At 31.1% G+C, this 25,482-nt stretch overlaps 1 protein-coding gene across 1 annotated transcript; it reads right to left on the bottom strand.

The window, feature by feature from the left end:
• Positions 1-589: 589 nt before the first annotated feature.
• On the bottom strand, positions 590-25,012 carry LOC141725066 (phospholipid-transporting ATPase 3-like). The gene is made up of 27 exons (XM_074527445.1): positions 24,776-25,012; positions 23,287-23,352; positions 22,977-23,038; positions 22,174-22,255; positions 21,861-21,971; positions 21,283-21,360; positions 21,042-21,138; positions 20,723-20,829; positions 20,060-20,125; positions 18,817-18,938; positions 18,617-18,710; positions 16,824-16,901; positions 16,623-16,739; positions 16,196-16,345; positions 16,010-16,114; positions 15,527-15,669; positions 14,973-15,074; positions 14,824-14,887; positions 14,527-14,739; positions 5,254-5,419; positions 5,074-5,153; positions 4,729-4,968; positions 3,417-3,638; positions 3,168-3,335; positions 2,651-3,004; positions 2,453-2,556; positions 590-1,070 (listed from the first exon to the last, which is right to left on the bottom strand). Exons 1-27 carry the CDS (start codon positions 24,941-24,943, stop codon positions 770-772), a joined length of 3,660 nt encoding a protein of 1,219 aa, XP_074383546.1. The 5' UTR covers positions 24,944-25,012; the 3' UTR covers positions 590-769.
• Between the last annotated feature and the right edge of the window lie 470 nt (positions 25,013-25,482).

Below are 25,482 nucleotides of genomic sequence, written 5' to 3'. Positions count from 1 at the left end.
TGATGATTACTATGTACAGTTTAGTGATTGTCGTCATATGATTTAGTGATTGAAGAGTAGATCTGGTGATTTATTTAATAGATATTGGTATCTGTATTCATATATCATGTTCAAATTTTAAATCTGGTGTTTTTATTGAAAATTGGTGGTTATTATTGGTGATTATTAAATAATTTTATATTTCATATATTAATGAGGGAGAGTTAACCTAGTGCCAGAAAGTGCTAGAAAGTTAACTTGTAGTGCATTTTTATGGTACTTATCCCATAATAATGCAAGAGCAGCATGGTCTACAAGATGACTATATGAGATTCGGGCCAACAGCCATATGCAAATGCTATTGAATGCATTTGCCAAGTTATAAACCAGAGTCCCCCAAGATTGGTATTTAAATCACCCTAAATTGCCCCGTCCGGGGAGATTGCTGGGCTAGAGGCTTCAATTTTGATGAGCTGAGTTTTAGTTTCTAGTTTTTATTTTAAGGCAGTTTCTATTTGTACAACTCTTGTATATATATATATATATATATATATATATATTGTTAATCAAGAAAATATAGAATGATCAAATTTGAATGTACAACGTGATGCCAAAAGAACAAAATGTAGAACTTGTTATATCAGAAAACGCCTATCCCTGCTGTATACCTATATCTAGCAAGAAAACACTACTCATGGAACTACAATGTGATGGCTGATTATACAAATTCTTAATGTCTAAAATTGTTAGAGACAAACAGCAAGAACTTTGTACAAACATGTACACCAATTCAACGATGTTTAGGTAATTTGCGAGGCTTCATACTTGCTCTTCGAATTACATCCCATGCCTTGTGAGGGGCAGCCACACCATGTTGTAAAGCAAAAAATGACTCGTAATCTGGAGAGTCAAACGCAAACCCAGTATGCCTAGAGCTCTGTCCTGGTAGCTGAGCAAAAGCAAATCTCCTTGCTTCTTCTGGCGTCATTTTTGTGCCAACCTCCAGTAATGCGGAGCCAGCATTATCAGGCTCGTGTCTGTGGATTTCCTGAACAATCTGATAATCATAGGGGAAAAACCATCTTTGAACCCTGGAGAAAAAGCACAGAGATATACTTAATATAAGGAAACAAGAAAAAGGCTTCAGCAATACTGTTTTATACTAGGCCAAGGAGATTTAATATTTTTTTAAAAAAATTCGAAACCGAAGAAGCATTTGAGAATAAAAACTAATTTATTACAACATCAATCAATCAGGAGAATGTATTAGATTAGCACAAATTATTGAGATGACTCTATCTTTAAACATAATCAAAACCAAATATACGGGGTATAAGCGAGTTCAGCAAATACAGCTCATATGAAAATAAGCAAGTAAGCATGTTAAGAAAGCAAAAAATATAGTTTCCAAGTGTAAAGGCTCACCAAAGATTTCAAAGACCACCCTTCATATTTATTTGAAATACATATTCCATTGCAAAGCCATTACGATTGAACTAAAGTGACATACTGCAGTTTCCTAGAACTAGTGGCGGACGCAGGAATTTGAACGAGGGAGGGCCAAAATATGTAGGTTTTTTTTTTAAATCAATACAATGAGCTTGGCACATTTGAGTTTCAATAATCCAAGAAAATAAAATATATTAATATTATTGTAATTTTTTTGTTGTTTTAAAATTATTAAATTCTAACCGAATTTCAAAGAAAAATAACATAAAATAAAATTTACAATCTTTTTAGAAGATATTATACTTTATTATCAAAACAGATTATTATTATTAACAAGGGAATTAAATTGTATCTTAAATAGATTCCAAAATACTCAAACAAACTAGGTGGAACCAAAAAAAGGTTTAGAATATCGTATATTAAAAAATAGAATTAAAAAAAAACATATTCTAATTTAAAGATATGAAATCACATATAAAGTTAAAAAGGAAATCATATAAGGTAAAGAGTAAGGGGTAACCAGAAAACAAAACAAGCAAAGACAAAATTTTTCTATTCAAAATCTTTAAGAATTCTGTCGTTTGTGGATCACTTCTGGTATATGGGGGACTGCTTTTACTGTGAAGACTCAGTATTTCAGGGTGGCTTGGACTATATACACCACTTAATATGTTGGCAAGCGCTCGCAATGTAGGACAGAGATTCAGGGTATTCTCTACAAGTTTGACTGGTGCATGCAAAGAGTGATTTTTTTTGATAGTTGAGTGAAACAAAAAATATCAACAAAAGAAGTGTAAGATTAAGATGATAGTTACAGGAATGATAGTATCTATTTTGGTACAGAGGAGTTGCCAACACATATATGGAACAATATTTAAACAGTTCACTTGCTATTGACAATTTTTCCATAATTATCCAAGTCAATGATAAAAATCAAAGAATATTATTTCATCAAAAAACCCCACACTTCAGGAAAAGGAATACAACACCTTAAAGAAAAAACAATCAGTTTTAAGAGTCTTACCCCTGGTATAAGAATTCTCCAAGTAGTGCAGTAACTGGAACAAGAAAAAGTGTGAGATAAAAATAGAATGTACTCATCAACACAAAGATGGTGTAGAAAATACCCTGCATGTCGAAAGAAGGAACATAAAAGTTGTGTAAATATTCGATGACTGAACAAAGTATTCATTGTAAAGAATGCTACATACTTATAAATTACCTTCTTAGTAAAAAACAGTGAATACACAAATATAAACAAAAACCAAGCTAAGATGCTTCCCCCAACGCTTAGTTGATGCCACTTTGTAATTCTGTTGCACGTCATCAGAAGACGCAAATTGACAGTAATTACAACACAAGTGAAGGCCATGGTACTGACATCCCATTGGCCAAACATCTTTCCAGATGAAGTCAAACTTTCAGTACTGGATGAGATTACAAAGCTGTACACAACTATTGACTGGTAAACGGAGAAGAAAGCAGCAATACCCAGAACCCTAAACCTAAAGAAAGTATTTTTTATCCCCTCTCTGTACAATTCAGGATACTGCTTGGAAAGGAATGCGCTGACATCCTTGTAAAATAAGCAAATAAAAATTCAAAATATGGAACTCAGATTTAACTTTAGTGAACTATTTGTTAAATGAGAATGAACAAGCTAAACTAGTAGCAGTAGGTGCTTTAAGATTTTGTATTAACAATTTGACATAAGATGAAAACTACAGGAACAAACATACCTTGTCTAAAAGCCCAACAAAGATAACAGGAAGGGATGTGAAAATAACATTATAAAGAGTCTGAAACCAGTCATCATAAAATCTTTGACCAGAAAATCCAGTTTGAAAGGTGAAATAGAATTGAGTCAACGTGAATGTGAGATTTTTGTAAAAGAAGTAGGACACAACCTGCAGCGTAAAAATTTAAATGCTAGGATTAATCGATATTACATAAGAGAGTGTTTGTTATTTCAAGGTAAATAACTGGACCTTGCATATTCTAAGATATGACCACCGTCCATGAACAAGAAGTAAATCTGTAAGAAAGCGAAATTGGGCTATTGCAAAATCACTGGCCAGTACAGCTTGCATCCCTTCCATCCCACTGATTCCAACGCCAACATGAGCAGCTTGAATCATCCCTACATCATTTGCACCATCACCGATACTAAGTGTGATTCTCCGTGCACCTTTCCTGACCAGTCTTGTCACCTGAGGAAGTAAATAACTTTAACAACTTTATGCACCACCTTAAGATTTCCAACCGAAAAACACAAGTTTCAATCTGATATAAAATAAAAAATCTAGCTCTGAAATTTCATTGATAAGCTTAATTAATATGTTTGCTACTATGAAACTGTAGGTTTTTTTTTTTTTAAACTGTAGGTTTGTGCTTCACAATTTCTAAGTGTAAATATGCAATACAGTACTCTGTTTGATATCGAGTTGGTTTGCCTACAAAACAAACACTACTTTTTGCAATCGCACGACAACTTATAATTTTTTTAATAATAGCCTTTTTAGAGTTCTTTTATTTGTTCTCTTCAAATAATTTAGACCTACAAACACTTCTCAATTCATAGAACAATATTGGCCAACATGTTGTGATTCCAAATGATGAGAATAACGATACAAGAGTACCTACTAGCTCTCGGAAACGAGGAGAGAAAGATATCAATCAGTATAACATGAACGAATGATATATTGATGTCAATCATAAATGCATATCTGAAAAGATATATTTTTTAAAGTTACTATAACAATATATTTTGAATGTTTTTTCATGATGCAGATTAATTTAACTAAGATATACTATCTACGTAGGATGAATATATACACATGTGTGTGCGTGTTTATGTATGTGAGCACTTGTGTAATCCAATTAGTTTATTAAGTAAATATCTAACCCGATAAACAAATGACATCCAGCCTAAGTTTAAAAACTTTATGTAACAAATCCTACAAACTGAAAGCATTTTTGAAAGTAGGCTATGCTTGTTTACGAGCGTTTCCAGGGACCGTTGACTACTTGCTCTCAGTTTAGCATACCTAATCCTGTAATATAGTCCCATGGACTAAATATTATCATTTTTAACTTCATATAATGAGGGACACAATAATACCATGGAGAGGGTGAGATAATAACCCACCTTAGATGAGCTAAAAATTGATGAAAAATAGTTCATGTGAATAACTTAAGGAATATGTCACACAAGAGAGCATATGAAAATAGTCATGGGTATATTATCTTTGTAAACAAACATAGCAGAATGTATATCATAGAGGTGAAACGATGAGAGACCTGTGCTTTCTGTAGAGGAGAAACGCGGCAGCAAACTACTGCGCTACAATTCAAGCTCAAATGTAGGAGCATTGTTCGCAAACTTGGGTCCAAGGCATACATCAGACATTTTCCATCAATTAGAAGAGATAGCTTTGGGCCAGTTCCTGCCTTAAGGTACTGTTCGGCCTCATCATGAATTTTTTTTAAATCATTTCTCACTGTATCTCTAATAAAACATGCTATCTCTACTTGGTCGCCCTAATATTATATAGAGAGATGGGGTAAGTAATCAGTATTTAATAAGGAATTAGAAATTTGAGCTCACATTGCAACAGAATGCAGATATGAAGAAATCTTGCTTACTTTGCTCTCAATTTCTCTGATCTCATCGGTTTCTGAACTTATAACAAACCGCCTCATGTCATTATTAATCAGATTGCACGCTAAAACAGGGAGATAAAAGGTGGGTGAATTATCATTTGCAGGAGTTGTCATATATATAGAAATCCTAATCAAGAGGCACCAGACTGCATGCAAACTAACCATAAGCAATATTTATTGCTGTTTCCATCTTGTCTCCTGTTAACACCCAAATTTTGATTCCAGCCCTAGAGAGAGTTTCTATGCATGTAGGTACTCCTTCTTGAAGCTTGTCTTCTATTGCAGAGCAGCCAATCAAAATCATATCTTTTTCTATCAGTTCCCCCACCTGTTCACATTCCAAAAAGAAACTAAACCCGGCGAATGTTGAAAAGAAAATTGGTAAAAAGGGTTGCCTAATACTAGGACACTTAGAAATCTTTGTGATCTATTTAGAAGTTGCAGTTGTGACCAACTAAATATTATTTAGTACATACAATACAATTATAATTACATGTCAAAAGACAATGTAAGACGAGATAAGTACTAAAAAAAAATAGTGAAAACACAAATATGTGGTTAATTAGCCATAAATACAATTTAGAAACAATCCTACAAGTACCTAATGTTTGAAAACTTCTTTGGAATAGATGCAAAATTAGTGATGAGGGAGAATATATGTTGCAATTACAAGTTCGGTACCAAACTCTATAATTTTGTCCCCAAATGACTCTTTGTAATTTCATTTGTAATCAAAACAATGCATTGATTATCGTTTCAGGTCTAAATCAGATATGATTCATAATGTTCCGAGACATCATGTAGCATCCACCTTAAACAACATTATTAAGAAGACTTGGACGACATATTTGTCCACGGGGCTGCAAAATTCTCTAATGTCCAAAAATGCCATATGATCCCGTGGCAGAAATCATAATAGGTTTGGTTCATCATAAAAGTTTATTAGTGTACTGCAATTGCAATCGATGAAATTATTCACCACGACAAAATTCTGGGGCTTTTATTTACCAGAATCGTATATTTTAACCTTCAGTAAGTTTTTAATTTTACCTAAATTCCCTTCGCTCTTAATTGCTTGTTACGCGTTGTTTGAGAATATTTTCATATCCACCATCTTTAAAATAGCTATCAAGTTATCAATTCTGACTGCATGCTTGATTTGGTTCCGCATATTCTTCTACAAAAAAATTAAATTTGCAACCTAAGCATGTGCCTTGTATTTTTAATATGATGTGATTCGGCCATTGTTATCCGCTTAAGAGAAATCATATCATAAACTTGCAACCGAAGTATGTGCCTTGTATTTTTAATATGATGCGATTTGACCATTGTTGTCCGCTTAAGAGAAATCATATCATAAACTGCTTCGATGTTGTTTTAAGTAGGAAACTAAGCAATTTTAGAATTTAGCAGATTAAGTAGTAAAAAAAGTGCTAACTGCTGATTTTTTTCAGCTTTTCAAAACATAGATAATTATTATAACCATAAAATTAATTTTTTGTTAAAAAACAGTGTATATTTGGATTGCTATTGCTTTATTATTATATAATTTTAGTTTTGCATACATCAGGATTAAATTAAAAAATTAGTGTACATAATAAAGTGAATAATATATATTATTATTATATTACAGTATATATGTATATTCTAATCGGCTTCAGCGCTAGATGATCGATTGGTGGCACATGACATGACTATTTAGTGCCTTTTGAAATATTGGAGTTGATACATTGTCGACAATTAGTACATATTCTTAGCTTCCAATAACTCAATCACTAACCTATGGACACCACATAATGAGCGCACATCGGTTTGTGCTATCAATTTTAATCGGAAAGTCTTGGATGCACTAACAATAAAGTACAATAGTACGAGATTAAGGACTTCTTTCAGTCGATTTTAATGAAAAAGTCTTTGATGCAATGACATGGATCGACGTAAGTATGAGATGAAGAACACTTTTAGTTTTACCTTCAAACATTTCAAGACCATATTGAAAGCTTATGAAACTTTTCCATGACTATGTGTAAACATGATGCAAAGCATAGCAAAATGAAAGAAGAAAAGGAAGAGAAAGTTGATTGGAACTTGAGCCAATTAAAAATATTCATCCTATCCGCATATTCATCCTCGAGAAGATAGATATTATATACTAACTATAGAGCTTATTATATAACCTTTTGCATATTGATAAACTACTAGCCATATATAAAACATATACGTAAATACGATAAAATCCCTACTAAATATAGTTCAAGTATTCCTAATAAAATTATAACTTCTCTTTTCATTCCGCATAGTTAAGGTTCTCATGTGAAATATGTTTTGATTGTCAAAGAAACATTTACTTTATGGTATTTCTAGTCGAACATCATATCAACTTTGTCATTTTGAATATAAATATAGTAGTTTAAGTCTTCTTGACAAGCAAGCTCGATGACTCGATGTACTTAACAACTCCATACCAATTATCATGGTTCAATTTTTCTTTTACATATACACGATTATTGACTTTTACAAAGTTGCCTTATTCTTGAAGAATTATTATATTAGGATATGTTCTTTATTACCGAATATTCTCGGTAGATTTAGTTGTCTTACTTTCCAAGATAAGGTTGGTTTCATATTATATAATATTATATAAGGGTTAGATTGGATGTCATATAAGCATTGTAAAGCTTGTGTATTACACGGGGTTTTCTATTTATAAATTTAAAAGTTTACTGGTGTACAAGTCCAATACTGTTATGTACTAATTATGATATTTTTAAAATTTCATTCTCAATTAAAGCCTGACTATATATGGGTGTTATATCAAGATACCCACTTTTGGGCTTGAAATGCCCAAAATACCTAAGAGTGTGAAGTTTCGCCATAAATACCCACCAAATACGCACGTACTATAGGAGATGCGTATTTCATTTTTTTAATTTTGTAAAGAACACGTATGTTCAACATGTGTGTGTTTTTGGTAAAATCTCGTATAATAACTAACTAATTAACAACATTCCTTTTTTTTCTTAAGGGGAATACACATCTTCATGATGCGTATTCAACCTAAGTTAAAAATAGAACACGCATGTTCTATGCAAAATTAAAAAAATGGAATACGCGTGCTAGACATGCGTAATCGGTAGGTATTTTGGGCGGCACCGACCACCAAATGACATTTTGGGCACTTGAAAGTGAAAATGGTGTAATTTGGTCATTCTTTCACTAAAATTATAAACATATATCTATAATCTATACTATATTATAATAGACGAAACATTAAAAGTTTGGTAGTCGGTCGAATTACCTAATTACCCGTGATTAATTAATTTAATTCTAATTGGTCAAACGGTCTATCGGTAAATTTTAATTACTCCCTCTGTCCCAATTTATCTGTCTTATTTGACTTTTGATGGTCAAATTGACTCAACTTTGAACGTAAATAAAAACTTTCTTTCATTATTTTGAAAAACTGAAAAATATATATTAAAGTAGATTAAACATACTATCTAATAATATAATTTTTATAAATATTTTCGATAATGTACTATATAATATTTTCGGTCAACGTTGGGTCAATTTGACCGCGCAAAAAGTCAAACATGACAGATAAATTGGGACGGAGGGAGTATAACTGATATTGAAGTCAATTTCTTCTACCAATTTAAATTATATTTCATATCGAACTCTATATCATTATTATTGATATTAAATTCAACTTCTTCTACCAACTTTAAATTCTAATTCATATTGAAGTACTTCTTCTATCAATTTAAATTATATTTCATATCGAGCTCTATATCATTATTATTGTACTAAAGTCAACTTTCTCTACTATTATAAATTCTAATTCATATTTAGTTTTATATTATTCTAATTAATACTTCAGACTAAAATCAATTTAAAACTATATAGAATACTACTGATCCGACTAAAATAGTTATACTATTGAATTATGATAAATAAAATAATATATTTATTAGTCATGTAAGATAAAAAAATCTATTATACAGTTGATCCAAACTAACACAAAATTATAATGAATAATTAGACTAACTAAAACAAAATTATATATACTATTTATCCGACTGAAAATAAAATTATCTTACTGATCACGAGATAAAATAATTAAAACTAAACTAAAAAAATTAGTTAAATTTGGTCGGAGTAATTGGCCTCGGGCTAAAATAAAATAATGTACACCACCTATCCAGGATACATCCAATTAATATCAGACTAACATAATTCGTATCCTATTGGTAAGAGCCAAAAATTAATTTTTAATTAAAACACAATAATAATAATTATTATTATTAAAACACACATAAAATTATCAATAAAACTATATGTTCAATCGGTGCTATTATCTTTTTCAAATAACTCTTATAGTTGATTAAGTATGAACAACTATAAAATAATATTTTTGTTAAGGTTCCAACATAATGAAAATATTATATTTTTACTGTCATAAAACAATAATATTGCTATAATAATATTTTTTCCCCAGTGTCGAGGTTATTTCTTTACTCTCTCCGTCCCTAAATACATGTCTATTTTAACTTTTAACCGGTCAACTTAACCAAATTTTGACCGAAATTTACACATATCATGTAATTGAAAAAATTAATAAAGAAATATCTTCATGAAAAGTACATTTAGTATATTTTAAAGTGTAACTTTCAAATTTTAAAAATAATTAATCGATAATTTTTAATGTTGATTCAAAATTTGGTCGATTTTACTCCGAGAAAATCAAAATGGACATATAATTAGGGATGAAGGGAGTAAATATGTTTAACTGTTCTAAAATAATTATGTACATATACGTGTATTAATATAAATATCAAGAAGTCATATTATTAAAAAAAGTAAAAAAAAATAAAATTAAATGAACATATTTAAGAATTCAATTCAATTTTTTTTTAAAATTATATAATATCAAAAAAAATTTTGCATCCGTGCATGGAACGGGTTTTAAACTAGTATATTATAATAGCCGAAATATTAAAAGTTTGGTAGTTGGTCGGTCGTTAAAATAATACTCGGGCTTAATTGCTTAATTTTTATTATTTGGGCCCAAAATAGAATTTGAACACATATTTACGGCCTAATTATTTTAACTTTTTCAAAAATCTTATCATTTAAACTTGTTGGTATAGGCCTAACTATTTTACAAAGCTTTTTTAAATATAAAACATACGGGCCTAACTAATTTATAAACTTATTGCAGTTAAAACACATATAACTATTTTATAGCTTTATTAATTAGTCCACGAGCCTAAACACATACATGACTAACTATATTACAATCATATTCTAGTTAAAAACAAATATGACTTTATCAATTAGTTTACGAACATAACTATTTTATAAACATATTCTAACTAAAACACATACGGGCCTAACTATTTTACAATCATATTCTAATTAAAACAAATATAACTATTTTAGGATTACTTAATTTATCATTATTTGGTCCCAAGATAGAATATAAACACGTGATGACTTCATTTTAAATATCTTTTTAAGGATCTTATTAATTAAAATTTATTTCCACCGACCTAACTATTTTACAAATAACTATAACACGTACAAGCCTAACTATTTTAGAGTGGTGGCCCTCAAAGGAAAAATTTGGGGAAGAAATTCCCTAAATGGCACATACTAGTAAAATAACCTAAAATAACACTTCAAAATGCGGGATCGCTTAATGTTTAACAAAACCGCTAGATCGCCCTTAACTTTGATTATTTTTATATTTTAACTTCTTAATGAAAGATGCTACATTAAGTCTTGTTGTGAAGATAAAAACGCAACACAGTGTTAAGTTCTAGTCTAAACGCTACATAGATCAGCATTTCATGAACTTTTTTATTTTTGTTTTACTTCAAATGCTAGATAATGTTGTATTCCCAAGCTTAAAACACTACTTTTAAAGGGTGTTTTGTTCAGATTTTAATCATAAATATTTTTTATATATTTTAAAAACCCAATTCGGGAATTATTGAACCCTAAAATATTAAAAATTATTAAATTGCGATGCCCTAATCTCTAAACCATTGTACCTTTCATTAATTATTATCAAAATATTTCTAAAACCCAAATCAGGAATTATAGAACCCTAAAATTTTAAAAATTGTTGAATTGAGATCCACGCTTAAATTAGGGTTTAGGCTTTACCAAAATCGTTGTACCTTTTAATAATTTTTTTCGAAATATTTATATAACCTAAATATGGAATTTTTCAACCCTAAAATTTTAAAAATTGTTAAATTGGGATCCCCACTTAGTTTAAGGTTTAGGCTCTCGGTTTTAGGGCATAAACCGTGAACCTTAAATCGTTGTACATTTTATTAATTTTTCTTCGAAATATTCTATTTCTAAAACCTAAATGGGGAATTGTTGAACCCTAAAATATTAAAAATAATGTAATTTAAAATGTATTTAACTGTTGAAAAACGCAGCATCAAGTACTGTTTTTGGCCTCAAAATATGGCATGAAGTGGGTTTAAAATTGTAAAATTTAAGTATTGAAAAAAAACCACATGATGTGGCGTTCTGAATCATAAAAAGGGTAACACTATAGGAAGAGCTTTGACGTTGTTCTATAAATGGTACACGATATACTGTTTTGGAGTGCTATGTAGGGTCATTTTTTAAAGTTGTGCCACTTGGCGCCTTTTTCAATTAAAACACATATAACTATTTTATTTCAACGTATCTCTACCTTCTTCCTATAAAACCTATCTTAAGAGTTGAATTCAACTAAATTTTTATTATACTTAAAATATATAGTTTTTCGCTAAGTAAAGAAATGGTATACTTAAAATACTTATAAGAATAAATATAAAAGTATTAAGAATAACCTGTGCAATGCACATGATATAATCTAGTTTGATATAAAAGCTCGCACTGTCTAACTCCTATTTAAACTTACTAGCTTATAACCCGTGCGATGCACGCTTTTTTAAAATATATTATTTATTATTTTTTAAAATTTAATTTGTTTTTATGTACATAAATATTATTACTTATGATATTGTCGCAATATTATGTTTAGTTTTGGTAGTTTGTTGTAATATTATTGCAACATATATGCAAATATTGAGAAATATACGGATGCGAAATTTAGTTACAGCAATATGTAGTAGAATATATAATAATATTTCATCAATTGTCATATCATTGTATCATATTTTGTTGTTGAAATAGAAGGATCATCACATCATATTTTGGTGTTTGAATAGTAGTAGAACAATGTAATTCGTTTATATTTATGATTTGTTAAATCTCTAATTATACTCTATAATATTGTATCACAATCAGAGTTTGAATAGTATTAGAATAATGTAACTACTTTCTATTTATGATTCTGTTAAGAATAAACTTATCCTAATAAGATATAATCTTAATCGTCTATTTTTAATAATACCATATCAACAGTTGAGATTGTTTTAGCGGTAAAGGACCAAAGTTTTGGATAAGAAGTGCATTATGCTTATTATATATAAAGGATATAAAAAGGATACATATATTTTCATTTAGAGGAAAAAATAATATTACTAATTGATATATATAGTATTATTGGTATTTTTATGTGTGTTTACGAAATATAATTATTTTTAATTGAAACGATAAGCTTTATCTCGGTTCAGTAGTATAAGAATCACATCTAGTTTTATTTAATTTTTTTTATCCCGGGACCCATTATAGTGATTAAATCCAACTAATAATATTTAGTTTGATTTTAATTTTGTTTAAAGCCGGATAAATATATACCTTTGTTAAACCCACATGAATTATACATATTATTTTGTTTTAACTGGTACAATTTATTTTGATTTTAACTTTGTTGACCGTGGATTAGTTCTATAATTTTTTACCCTGGATGAACAATACCCGGTGTTATTATTCAGATCGACGAATTACCAGTTCAATGATATAATTTTTTAGCCGAACCAATAGTAGTTATCATTTTATTTCAGCCCGAAATCCATTATACCGACTAAATTCAGCTGATTATACTTAATTTATTTTAAATTTATTTTAAACCCGGTCAATAGTATAATTTTGTTTTAGTCAAAATAAATAATGTATATTATTTTGTCTTATTTCAATGTCATTACACCGACGATCGGATTATCTCTATTTAAGTTTTGAAAAAGTATCATGAATAGCATAGATACAAAATCAATCCTCTGTATTATATAAACCCAAGTATTATATAAACCCATATGAGGTACCGATCACCAAATTTTTAATATTTCGGCGTGCAATGCACGGTTTTATTTTTTATTTAATTTTTTTATTAATTTGAAACAGTTAAAAAAATCCAAAACTAAAGTTCAAACAAAAAAAAAATTACCGAGTTTCATTTGATTTTATTTCGGCTCTATCTTGAATTCTATAAATCAGATTTTGACGATTTTACCGCCCACACGAAGCTCACGGACTAATGTTTAATTCAGTGATAGTTTAAAAAATTTGTCCAAAAATATTATCCAGAATTTAAGAAAAAAAATAATTACGAATTTTGCATTATTATTCTATTCGGTTTAGGATACCTATTTTTTTTGGTTTAAATCATTGAAAGGGTAGGAAATTCTATAAAATTTAGAATACCTACTAATCGTTGGTTATAGAATATTCTTTTATTTTAGATCCAACGACTGTGATTAATTTGTTTAAAGATCTAACGCTCCATATTAAATTGATATTACATATAAAATTGGCAGTAGATGGTCGATAACTACCAAAAATTTGGATAAGATCCCCCTATGCATATTATATAATAAGGATATAATTAGGTTTTAAAAGTTACAGTTTATGGAAAGCTAATTAATTGACAGTATAAAAGTCCATAATATTTAATCTTGTAAAACCTATAACATTAGTTTTATATAAGGCTCAAATTACATGCTAGAGAAGATCTTCAATAGTATAGTACAGATATATTGTAATTCTCGCCTAGGAAAAAGTTAATAGAACTGATTCTTGACTATGTACAGTTATACGATCTATTAATCTTTATTTCTTCTCGGGTAAGAATTTTTACTTTTGAGTCATGTAAACTTATATCTTCTATTGTTTTGTTCCAACAACATATACTGAATTCAGTAGTAACATGCTTCACTACTGAATTAAAACATGGTAAGGAGACAAATGGGTGTATATTTCTCTGGAGTAAAAAATTTTGTAGCTACAAAAATTGTTCAAAAAGATAAACAATCATCATTCAGAAAAGTATAAAAGCATTAAAAAATATGAAAGATTCCAGTTTATCACAATTTTTATTCAAATATTCAGCCACAAATAAATAATTATAATGTTCTAGGATAGAATCAGAAGGAAGAATTCACCTATTAAAAGTACAATAAGAACATGCACTTTTTGGTAACTGGAAAATGCTCTACTTATAGATGACAATATCAATTAAGCACATACCTCATCCAATTTTTTCTCACGGTCCCGTAGAGAAGATTTTGCTTGAACAAACTTCTCATTCCAACTTTCATACATTTCTTGATCCAAATCTCTGTAGGCTAGGCAAAGGGTCCGCAATCCTGCAGAACCATATTGTTCCATGTGGTCTCGGGTTCTTATCTTTATATCATCGTTGCCACAACCCAATCGCTCGTAAATTACTGTATCAGCACCCTGTAGAAACAAGTCAAACAAAAAAGACTTGTGACATCTCATAAACAACTTTCAATTTACAAAGATTTCTCAAAGTGTTATTGCCTTGCAGTATAATACAAGCCTTCCATCTGGATAACGACATATGACTGACTGGCGTTTCCTTGTACTGAAAAGAGAAAGTTCTGTCAGCATGAGGGTCGTACTAAAAAAGATTCAAGTAACAAAGAATTGAGTTGGAGGAAAAAACGCGCCTATTGAACTCGAGGACATTTAGGATCTCATATGAAACATCTTGAATCTGACCCATCTTTTCAACATGTGATTCTCGGACAAAAATCTTAGTAGGTGTACGCCTGATATTATAAGGAAACCCAATGTTCAACACAACTTTATGATGAAATACCATATATCCAGATAACTGCAGACATATTATAAAGAAACTAAATAACATATACCAGGTAATGTACATGAACACATAATTTCAGATCTTCTTTAGTTTGCTAATTCACGTGTATGATATAAGGTAATGACACGATGACATACACGAGAATATGAAATAGGTATAGAAAAGGAAATAATGCATTGTCTTTAATGACGGCGATGATGTAATGATGATAAGAAAATCAATAATAAATAGATTGATAAACGCGCATGAACTGGACAAAGAGATAAAGTTTGTATTGCAATATGCGATCTTGAATCAATAACATGACAATGTGGGAGGGAGAACATGCATTTTTTCTTTTTGAAGTAGAAGTCCTATGGTGTACAAGAACCTCATATTCCTTTCCCTGAAAAAGTTTACCTGTAAAAAAAGAAGCCAAAGTTCTTTGCTGCAGACACCAAAGCAGCCTCATCAGGAGAAGCAGCTTGATAACGAATTCTTTCTGGAGTGTCTTCACCTTCAGGGAGTACAGTATGACATATCGCGAGGCATCTGAAAAATTCCTACACAAGAACAGCTCTTTCACCCAAATCATCAAATGAAAAAAAACATAGAGAAACGTTGATGATAAATTTTTGTAACAAGTATAGAGCTGTAACCATTCAATATGCACAACAAATGAACCACAGATGAGCATCCCAGTAAAAAAACATTTCACTAACTATACAATATTCATAATTTATACCAGACACACAGTTTAAATATATACTTCTTTATTTAACACGTATGTGTATATCTTTTACAGTCTGATGTATCTCAATGGGTATTAAAGGTTCAATTTTTTTTTATTTAGATAATCAAGGGTTCAAATAATCATCAAAAGCTAACGAATTAGTAACCCACCTTGCAAGCATTAGAATTAGGTTCCTTCCTCCAAGCACCTCGCATAAGCCTTGCATCGTCGAAGTTGAAACCCTTGTCACATATCGGATTTGACGGTTTCTCCCCCTGTGGGGTTATACTGCAATAAGATATTTAAATTCTAATGATAACCGGTATATCCATATTTACACTTTGCAGCATTGTTACCTCTTCAAGAATTATGCCATTCCGGCGAGCCCCTCCCATCTCAATTTCAGTAACTCCAGTTCCATACGTCTCCCCTCCAATAGAACATTTAAAGAACTCCATCATATTTCTTGTTAATGTTCCTGTTTTATCTGAGAATATGTATTCTATCTGGAACATAAATTAGTTGTATCTAATAAGCAAGCTTTTTAGACAAAGCACCATATATAAAAGATTAAAGATGAGACAACAATAAATATGTTTGAAACACAGTACTTTCAATTTTGGTTTTAAACATGTCTAATTTTTTGAAGGACTTTAACAAAATGACTAAAACAGACCTGATTGATGTTGATATAATTTAATCAATTCAATTATTTATAAATCTTTAGTTCAAAAGATATGTTTTAAACAGATAGACAATGAACCAAATTAACACAGAACTTACTTGTCCGAGTTCCTCATTAAGATTTGACGTACGTGCTAAAGCTGGTGTATTGGTTGCAGCATGGTACATATGCAAGTCATTGTTAATAAAGTTGGAGGAGTGGATGAATTTGATGGTCTGAAAATTAAGTCATTAAGTGTCTGACCCAAAGAATAATCGAAACCTTTTAAAGGCACATACAAATAATTATCGTCATCGTACCTCGACAGTCACATAAAGAGAAATAGGGATGATTGGTGAATAGAGAGTGATCAGAGTAAAAATAGCCAGGCCAGCAACCTGGAGAGCAATTATACACATCAGCTAAATAGCACAAGAATTCTTCTCAATCTAGTCACATTTTATATACCAGTAAAAATATGAGCTATTTAAGGATATGTATTTGATATTTGTATGAATTTATTTATATTTATTTCTGATTCTAGATTAAATTATTTAATAAATCGAACTATGGCTAATCCTGATATCTAGGTTAGTTATATTAATTTCTTAAAGCAAGTCCGATGCATAGCTATGTTTAGTCTTATACCCCTAATATAAGACTAAAATCATAAAAACTCAACTCCAATGCATAGCTATACATTGATGGATAAATGCATTAATTGACACTTGGTCTTATATTTGAGACCAATAATGATTATAGCCATCCTTCACACATCATCAAATAAGTAATAATGGAGTTCAAAGAGGTCCACTTTAATATAAAGTGAATGAGTCGGACAAAATATTAGCTAGATATGGAATTATTTGGTTGTAAAATACAACTAGCATTGGAGTGCAAGTACTATTTTAGCACCAAAAACCACTTTTTGGTGCCATATTATAGCAATGGCTATAACCATTTTCCATCTAGCATTGGACTTCTCTTAGAGCAACTTAGAGCAACTTCAATGGTGGGTGTCAAGAGAGGTGTCAACACCATGTGGCATGACGTGGTTTGCCACCTTTGTTAGCACTCCATTGGAGTTGTTGGGGTGCCATGAGATCTATGGTGCCCAGACTCTTTTATAATGATCTGACATGGACAGAGTCTGATTCTTCGAACTCGAAAATCAAAGACTCGGACATGTTTTATAAGGATCCGACACTTGGATTTGGACACAGAAATTAATATTTCTAATATAATATGATACTTTTAAAAGCAATACCTATCATTTTATATAAAATAGTATAGAAACTTTTAGAAAACAAGGGTAAAATAATATCTATTATATATATAAATTTATAACGGATACAATTTCAAAAGTTAAAGGATTAAATTATATCGTATAACAAACAATTACATATAGGTTCTCATATGTTTTCATAGATGAACTGTCCAATTTTTAGATGGCATTCGGATCCGGATCTTAGTGTCCGTGTTAGCATCGTTTCCTATGGACACGAGTACCCTATAGACACGAGTATGGCTAGTTTTCCGAAGAGTCTAAGCATCACAACATGAGATGCCAAGTGAGGTGGCATGGGAAGCCAAACTTGGGGTGTTGAAAGTTGGCATCCCATAAAGTGGGGTGCCAACTTCATTTGTGGTCCCAATGGTGAATAAACTATTATGACAATTTCATTTGTGGTCTCAAAAATGAATAAACTATTATATTTCTAATTTATTTGTATTGCATATATTTTTTGTAATTTTAGTGAAGTTGACATCTATGGGTGCCAACCATTGGAGTGTTTTGTGAAAAAGAGTACCAAATTGATGTGGAAGAGAGAGACAATTGAAAACAATTAATTCTAATCATAAAACCTAAATAAGACACTTTATAGCTATGTTACCCGGACTCGGGTACGGGTGTCGGACACGGGTTCGTATCCAAGTGTCGGACTCGGCAATATTCTGAAAACTTTACATGTTTTTGTCTTAAAATAAGTGTCCAAGTGTCCATACCCATGTCCGAGTGTCGAGTGTCCGACACGGGTACTCGAGCCAAAATGAAGAGTCTGGGTAACTAGGCTTTACAGGGGACCCTGTATAGTAAAGATTGATAACTTACCTTAAGCTTCTGATTTGGATTGAACTGGTCCAGTTCACCTGGGGTTTTATCCTTGAGATTCAGGTAGTAATAATCGTTATTCACAAACACAGCGCTGCAGCATTTCATAAAAAATAACACATTTAAAGTCAGATATATATCCTACAAAAAACATTGAGATTCCATGTATAATTTACACAACAGACTAGCTATTGTCAAACCTGCCTATGGCCCCTATAAGACACATGCAGAAGAGAAGGCAAAAAAGAGCAAGAATCACTTTGTCCAGTTTCTTTTCTAGTGTACTTCTTTTAGAAGGAACATTCATGGAGTTCATCATCACCTACATGCAATATCATAAGCTTTCTTATATAATAACAGAGAAGATATAGGATAGACAGCAAAAGACATGGAAAACAGCAAAAGACAGAATAATGAGCAATTTAACATAATACATCATAAGATAAAAGATGCAATACTACAACTCATGGTACCATGATGCATGTCCAAACCAGTGCTGTCAATAGAATCGACCTTTCTTCGTATGGAAGAATATATAGAAGTAACACATTGAAGTAATTATAAATGATCAGCCTGATCAATTTGCCTAATTATCATCTAATTTCGTGGCAGTAACTCTGCCTTTATTTGTCGGGGGTGCCTACAGACCAGGCAGATATATTTCCTATCTGACTAGACCGTCAGTTTAAAATTCACTTTAAAACTTTAGAAAAGAAAATTATTTCTAACAGCACCTTATCCTTACATACATGTGTGTACAGACTCATGTCTTAAGTACAAACCATTTTAGCCAACAAACTATATACTAAGGTGAACAATATATATATTTAGTAAATCATAGCTAGATACAATTTGGTGAACACTGTGTTTTTTTACTATTCATATTCAGAATACTTGGTAAATCGTACTTGCATGTTCGGTACAGCTTGTGTTGATATTGGTAAATTCTAGAGGTTTAAAGGCTAGGATTTTGCAGTAAAACCTGCCCCATACACACACACACACACATGTGTGTGTGTGTGTGTGAGAGAGAGAGAGAGGGAGGGACGGAGGGGAGGGGGGGGGGGGATTCTACAGAGAACAATTTTGGATGGATATCTAGAGGACGACGTTCTTGTTGTGAAAAAATGGTTTCCGGTTCCCCAATTAATAGAAGTTCTCAAATTGAACTTTTGTATATACATCAAACATCTACAAAATCTGTGACAAAAAAAACACATACACAAAATATGTAGACGGGTAATAAGCCATGACTCCAAATAGGCCTCTCCACCACTTAGAACTTCAAAGAACTTAAATATGACATACAATAAACCCAAAATAAATAAATGAAAGAAATCCTGTCTTCACTATGCCTTAAAATGAAAAAAAAACCAATAATAATTGCATAGGAAGAAAGAGAAGGGGGGTAAATAATTAAAAAGTCAAAATAATGTAACACACCTTTGTTTCCGGCCCAGTAAAAATAACAGTTCCAACTATGTAATCTGTATTCTTTAGACTGCATCCCTGTAAACGGCATGGAGCAACAGCAAGTGAACAAATGGTAACTATGTGTGGTGCACATAAGAAAGAGGAACTTCAGGACGACCTCTAGGACCACACTTGTGTACATGTCCATATATATATATTTTAAATATTGTACTAAGAGCTGCCTCATTTATTACATAGAAATTAATTTTCAGAACTCACAACTAGCACAAATTCTAACATATACATTTTAGCATGTCAAGAATAATTGTTTGGACAAAAAGTTAATCATAGAAAAAGCAAGAGAGTGAATGATAATCAGATATATGTTCATGGCCACTTATTTCCTAGTTCCATGCCTTTTATTTTTAGAGAGAAAAGGCCAAAGGGTATGTTCTTCTCAGGTTGGTAAGGATTTTTAATTATCTATTATTTACTCTTTTTAAAAATGAGTTAACTCTATATTTTTGTCCTATAAGTATTAAAAAACAGTACCATTGAATCCAATTGTAATGCAATTTGCTAGCACTGCTACTTGTTCTCAATTGGGTAAAGATGATGTGATTAATATAACACGAAAACATGGTGTGAGTATGTGCTTATGTGCTTATGTGCCTGTGCGCGTTTAGCATTTACCCGCAATAGAATCTGATTTGGACTAAGTGGTAACGTTTGTTTTTGTATAATCAAATTGCCGGTGAAGGTGTACAGCGAGTTGTTCGGTTGCTCACATTGTACTTCGCCTGCAATTAATTCAAATAATGAAAAGCAAAAAAAACAATGATAATAGACGGGATAACAGATGCAATACTAACATAATTTGTGTGCACACAACTTTAGTACCTGTAGTGTGAGTGTGTGACTATATTTATGTTTCACTGATAAAAAGAAAGCCTTTTCTGAGCAGATAGTTGACAGACAATAAAAGCAGTTAGTTAAGCATTAGTAGACAAACCATTAAATTCTGAGGCTTTCTCAGGAGTAAAAAAATCCCACGTTTTCTCTAGCGCTTTTCTGATCTTTAAATTTGTTTCACCATCCAAATTTGCAGTCTTTAAAGAATTGCAAAAAAAAAATCATTAAAAAGGTGATACTAAAGATGAACTTACATAGTATTAACCCTTAAATAAAGATAGCTTTTAGCTAGATATCTCTGATAGACTTCAAAGTAGGCTAAGTTGCAAGTGCAAGCGAACCTCTATGTAGCAAACACCATCTGGATTGGTAGTAGCAAGAAATAGCAAATCGGCTGGAAAAAATTCATCCTGCTTAACCTGCAAAATTTTCAGCAATAAACGAAGTACATACAGTGAATGGCTACAGAATTAACCTGCGACAGGACAATTGTTCACCATATTTCTCTATTCTACAATTTAAAAATCTTGCAACACTTGATCTTCCAGAATATAATATATATAATTTAAATTGTATAAGCAATGGATCTTGTGATTTTTTCCTAGCAGAGTCTAATATATATTCAGAGTTTCATTCAAAACTAAATTTAATTATATCGAGATCACACACATAAATGTTTTTAACTCAAAATTGCCTTTACAATTCAAAATATTTGAAGAATCGCCGACTGCCCATATTATGCACAGCACGTAACTAAACAAAATGCACACACACTGCATGCTGGAAACTGAACAGTAGTAAAAACATGCCATAGTTATAATGAAAAATAAAGGACTAGAGACTACTTAGAGCATTCACCTTTTAAGAACTAACCAAAAACATAAAGATCTGAAGTTGAGAAATTTTAGGCAATACTTACTCTCACTATATCTCCAACTTGTAAATTCTTCCAAGGCACGGATTCCCACTTTCGTACTTGTAACAAATCTATGGCAGAATTATTAATTGACTTGTCATTTTGAAGACGCTTCTGCAACATAAACAATGCAAGCACTTAATTCACATACTCACATAACATCGACTTAGGTTTCAATACAAAGATGCAACAAGACATAATCAACATCAGCTGATGATAAATTAGAACTTAGATATTCTTCAGTTTACAAAAATAGAATGGATATAATTTAATCAACAATCTATTAATCTGTGAAACACAAGTTAGTACTACTCACCCAGTCCTCAAAAGCCTCTTTAATAAGAGAGACTATAAGTACAATAGATAATGGAGCAACATTTGTATAAGGACTCACAGGGCTGCAATAAACAAAAACTTCTTAAGGAGTAGATACCAAATAATTATTAAAAAAAATTAAGTTTTAAATAAATAGCACATCTTGACTAATTTTTTTTCTTTCTAAAGATCACGCAGCAAGTAGGAAGGAAAATAAGTAGAGACACCCATAGCATGGACAAAGATTTTGTAAAGAAGCTTTATCTAAGAAGGGGATAGGTGAGAGGCTTGCAGTTTGAATGGAAATCAGCAACAAAGTGATAGAAAAGGCTGAAGGACAACATATGGTGTCAGGTAGATTGTTTTAGACATAAATTAAGTACTTTCTCAATTAATATTTAGCTTCCTCCTGCGATTCAGAACCAAGACGCATGATCCAACAAGAGATGCAGATACCAAAAGCAGATAATTCCATATGTTATCCTTACAAGAAAATGTGATATATTCTTTGACAATGTAAGTTAAGACTGGAGGAAAAAACAGAGAGCATAAGTTGCATATCAACCCGTTAGCCTGTGAACTTTATTTTTGGGGGGGGGTTGAACAGAAAATCCAACCCTCACTTACAAACAATTAAGAAACATTCCAAGAGCTGCAAAAACTTTGCTGAAATTTAGACAACTTAAACTAAACTTGTTCATTTACTGGAGAAAGATTGGTGACACAGGTCATAATTTATGCAGTGCTGTTAAAGTTGCTATTTTTAAATGATCACGGATCACTGACTTACATCCGCATACATACCTGACAGGTGTGAAAGATAATAAGGAGATCATAAGAAAGTAACAGTTAGCCAGCCTCCTAAACTGCCATTGTAAACACAAACGAACTTAGTAACCAGATAAGACAAGTAGATGGATACAAATAATATAAACTATAAGAAATAGTGTCATGCTGAAACTGGAACAGGAGAAAGACACATTTAGTGTATGTAAGATATTATATTCAAGTTACAGTTTAAAAACTCGAATTGACGCTATAGACTCGGAGGGTTACATTGTGGTTAAAGAGAGGAGCAGATTCCTCAGACACTTATAATGATAAATAAGCTCACCTGTTCATATAACCCTTTAGGAAGAAATGTCAATAAGTTGTACTTTGTCGTTGATATGGAATTTCCCTGAAATATTTATTTAATACCAAACAATATCAGATTTATAATACATAAGTCTAAGATCTTCCATTCAGATGAGTGAAATGCTAAAACAAAAAAGTTTTGAAGGTTCCAGACACTACAGTCCCGCCACAATTTTACAAGGGGCAGTGTCAATGATAAACCGGTACATTTCACATGAAGATAGGCCAGATAAATTAGTAATGAAATAAATGACTTTGGATGATGAATATTAGAACCCCACTTACAGTCAATAGGTAATAGATCTTTAATAAAGCAATGTCAAGAATTCAGTAGAAAGTAAAATAGGATTTTATTTAACTTCTTCGGCATGAAATGCTAGATAATATATATTGTTGTAAAAGGTGCTTAACAGCATTACGGCCAATGTCTGGATCGTATTTCTACTAATTTGAAGCCTGATCCTTGCTACTTAATGCTTTTCTAACATTTGCAATGCACAATATTGGTACTTAATAAATTCCATCTCTGTTCAAGTAAATCTATATATTTCTAAAAAAAAGAATGATACATATGTCAACGTTATATATATTGGCATTTGATTAATTCCATCTCTGTTCAAGTAAATCTATAAATTTCTAAAAGAAATAATGATACATATGTCAACGTTATGTATATTGGTACTTGATAAATTCCATCTTTGTTCAAGTAAATCTATAAATTTCTAAAAGGAATAACGATACATGTGTCAACGTTATATATACCAAAAATGTTTAAGATAAGGTATTTTTTTTCTTATTAATTTGCTAACTTGCTACTAATTGTTTTTCATCCAACTATTTTCACCCTTGCATAAATGATATAAATAACACTAGAAATAATCTAAGGGCATGATTTATGTGAGAATATTTTTTATGTGAGAAGAGTGAGAACAATTGTTGTGCACTCTTCAAAATGGGCATAATAACGGGTCCTCATGTTTTCATACTTATAATGTTGCATTGTTTTACTGCAGAACAAATATATGTTCTCACTAGAGAACCACCTCATAATCTAAAATTAAGAACAAATATTGATTGTGGCATATCCATGGTACACTCTCTATTTGGCTCTTGAATTTAAATTAACCCTACCCGTTATCTAAACAGATACAGAGCACAAGTACAAGTAGAACTATAATTTTGTTTCAATAAACCATTGCTTGCACTTAAAATTCTTTAACATAAGGTCTAGGGACAGCCCCTTAAGTTTTCACACTGCTGACATCTCATTTTCGTATTTTTCCTACTTAAATCATAAAAAAGAGATATTACATAGAATGACCAACTATCAACACTTAAAACGTGTTCCTACCCATATGATGAAATAAAACATTATATGTAACATATATATATATGTACATATATATATATATGTATATGTGCATCAGTGCATGCATGTGTGTAAATAGAGAAGAGAAGGGGGGGACCTTATATGTAGCGTAAGCATTGGCTTGACGATCGTTACAAAAGACGGTACGATTACCAGGAGGCTGTGGGGTGACACGGCCGAGTGTATTGGTTCGAGACGTCGTCTTTAAACCGCCCAAAAACTCGGTGTTTTGTAACTTGCTGTATTTCCATCCGGCCATATGCATGCAATTTCTCCGATCGCCGGAACCAAAATTCTTAATTTTTTATCACCCAATTTTTCCTTCCCGGTCTGTGTTTTTGGCAAACCAACTGTTTGAGATTATGGTGCCCCTACGTGCGTATTAGAATTTTGTGGGAATTTGGAGGGGTACTTACAGAAAAAAAATTCATTTTTCTTTTTTCAAATTTTCTAAAATTTTCTCACTTTTCTATTTCTAAGAAAATTATAGAAAACTGAAAAAATATGTTCCAAATTAACTTAAACAAAAAAGTAGAAAATATATATGAACACTTCTCAATTTAAAATATATAATTCTTTTATGTAATTAATGAACAATTATAAATAATATTATTGTCAACAAAAATATATTATGAAAAATTGTTTTTAAATTATTTAATTATATTTATAGTTTTCCATATTTGTATTATATATCATATTTTAAATATTATTATTTTAACAACTTATTTGTGATTAATATAAATTTTTTAAATTTTATGCTAGTTTGTTTTGTCTTTATTTTAAAACAAATGTATTAATATTAAT

Source organism: Apium graveolens, chromosome 5, assembly GCF_009905375.1.
Source record: "Apium graveolens cultivar Ventura chromosome 5, ASM990537v1, whole genome shotgun sequence".
NCBI classification, from domain to species: Eukaryota; Viridiplantae; Streptophyta; class Magnoliopsida; order Apiales; family Apiaceae; genus Apium; species Apium graveolens.
Note: the sequence above shows the minus strand (reverse complement) of the source record. Positions and strands in the feature narration are given on the sequence as shown.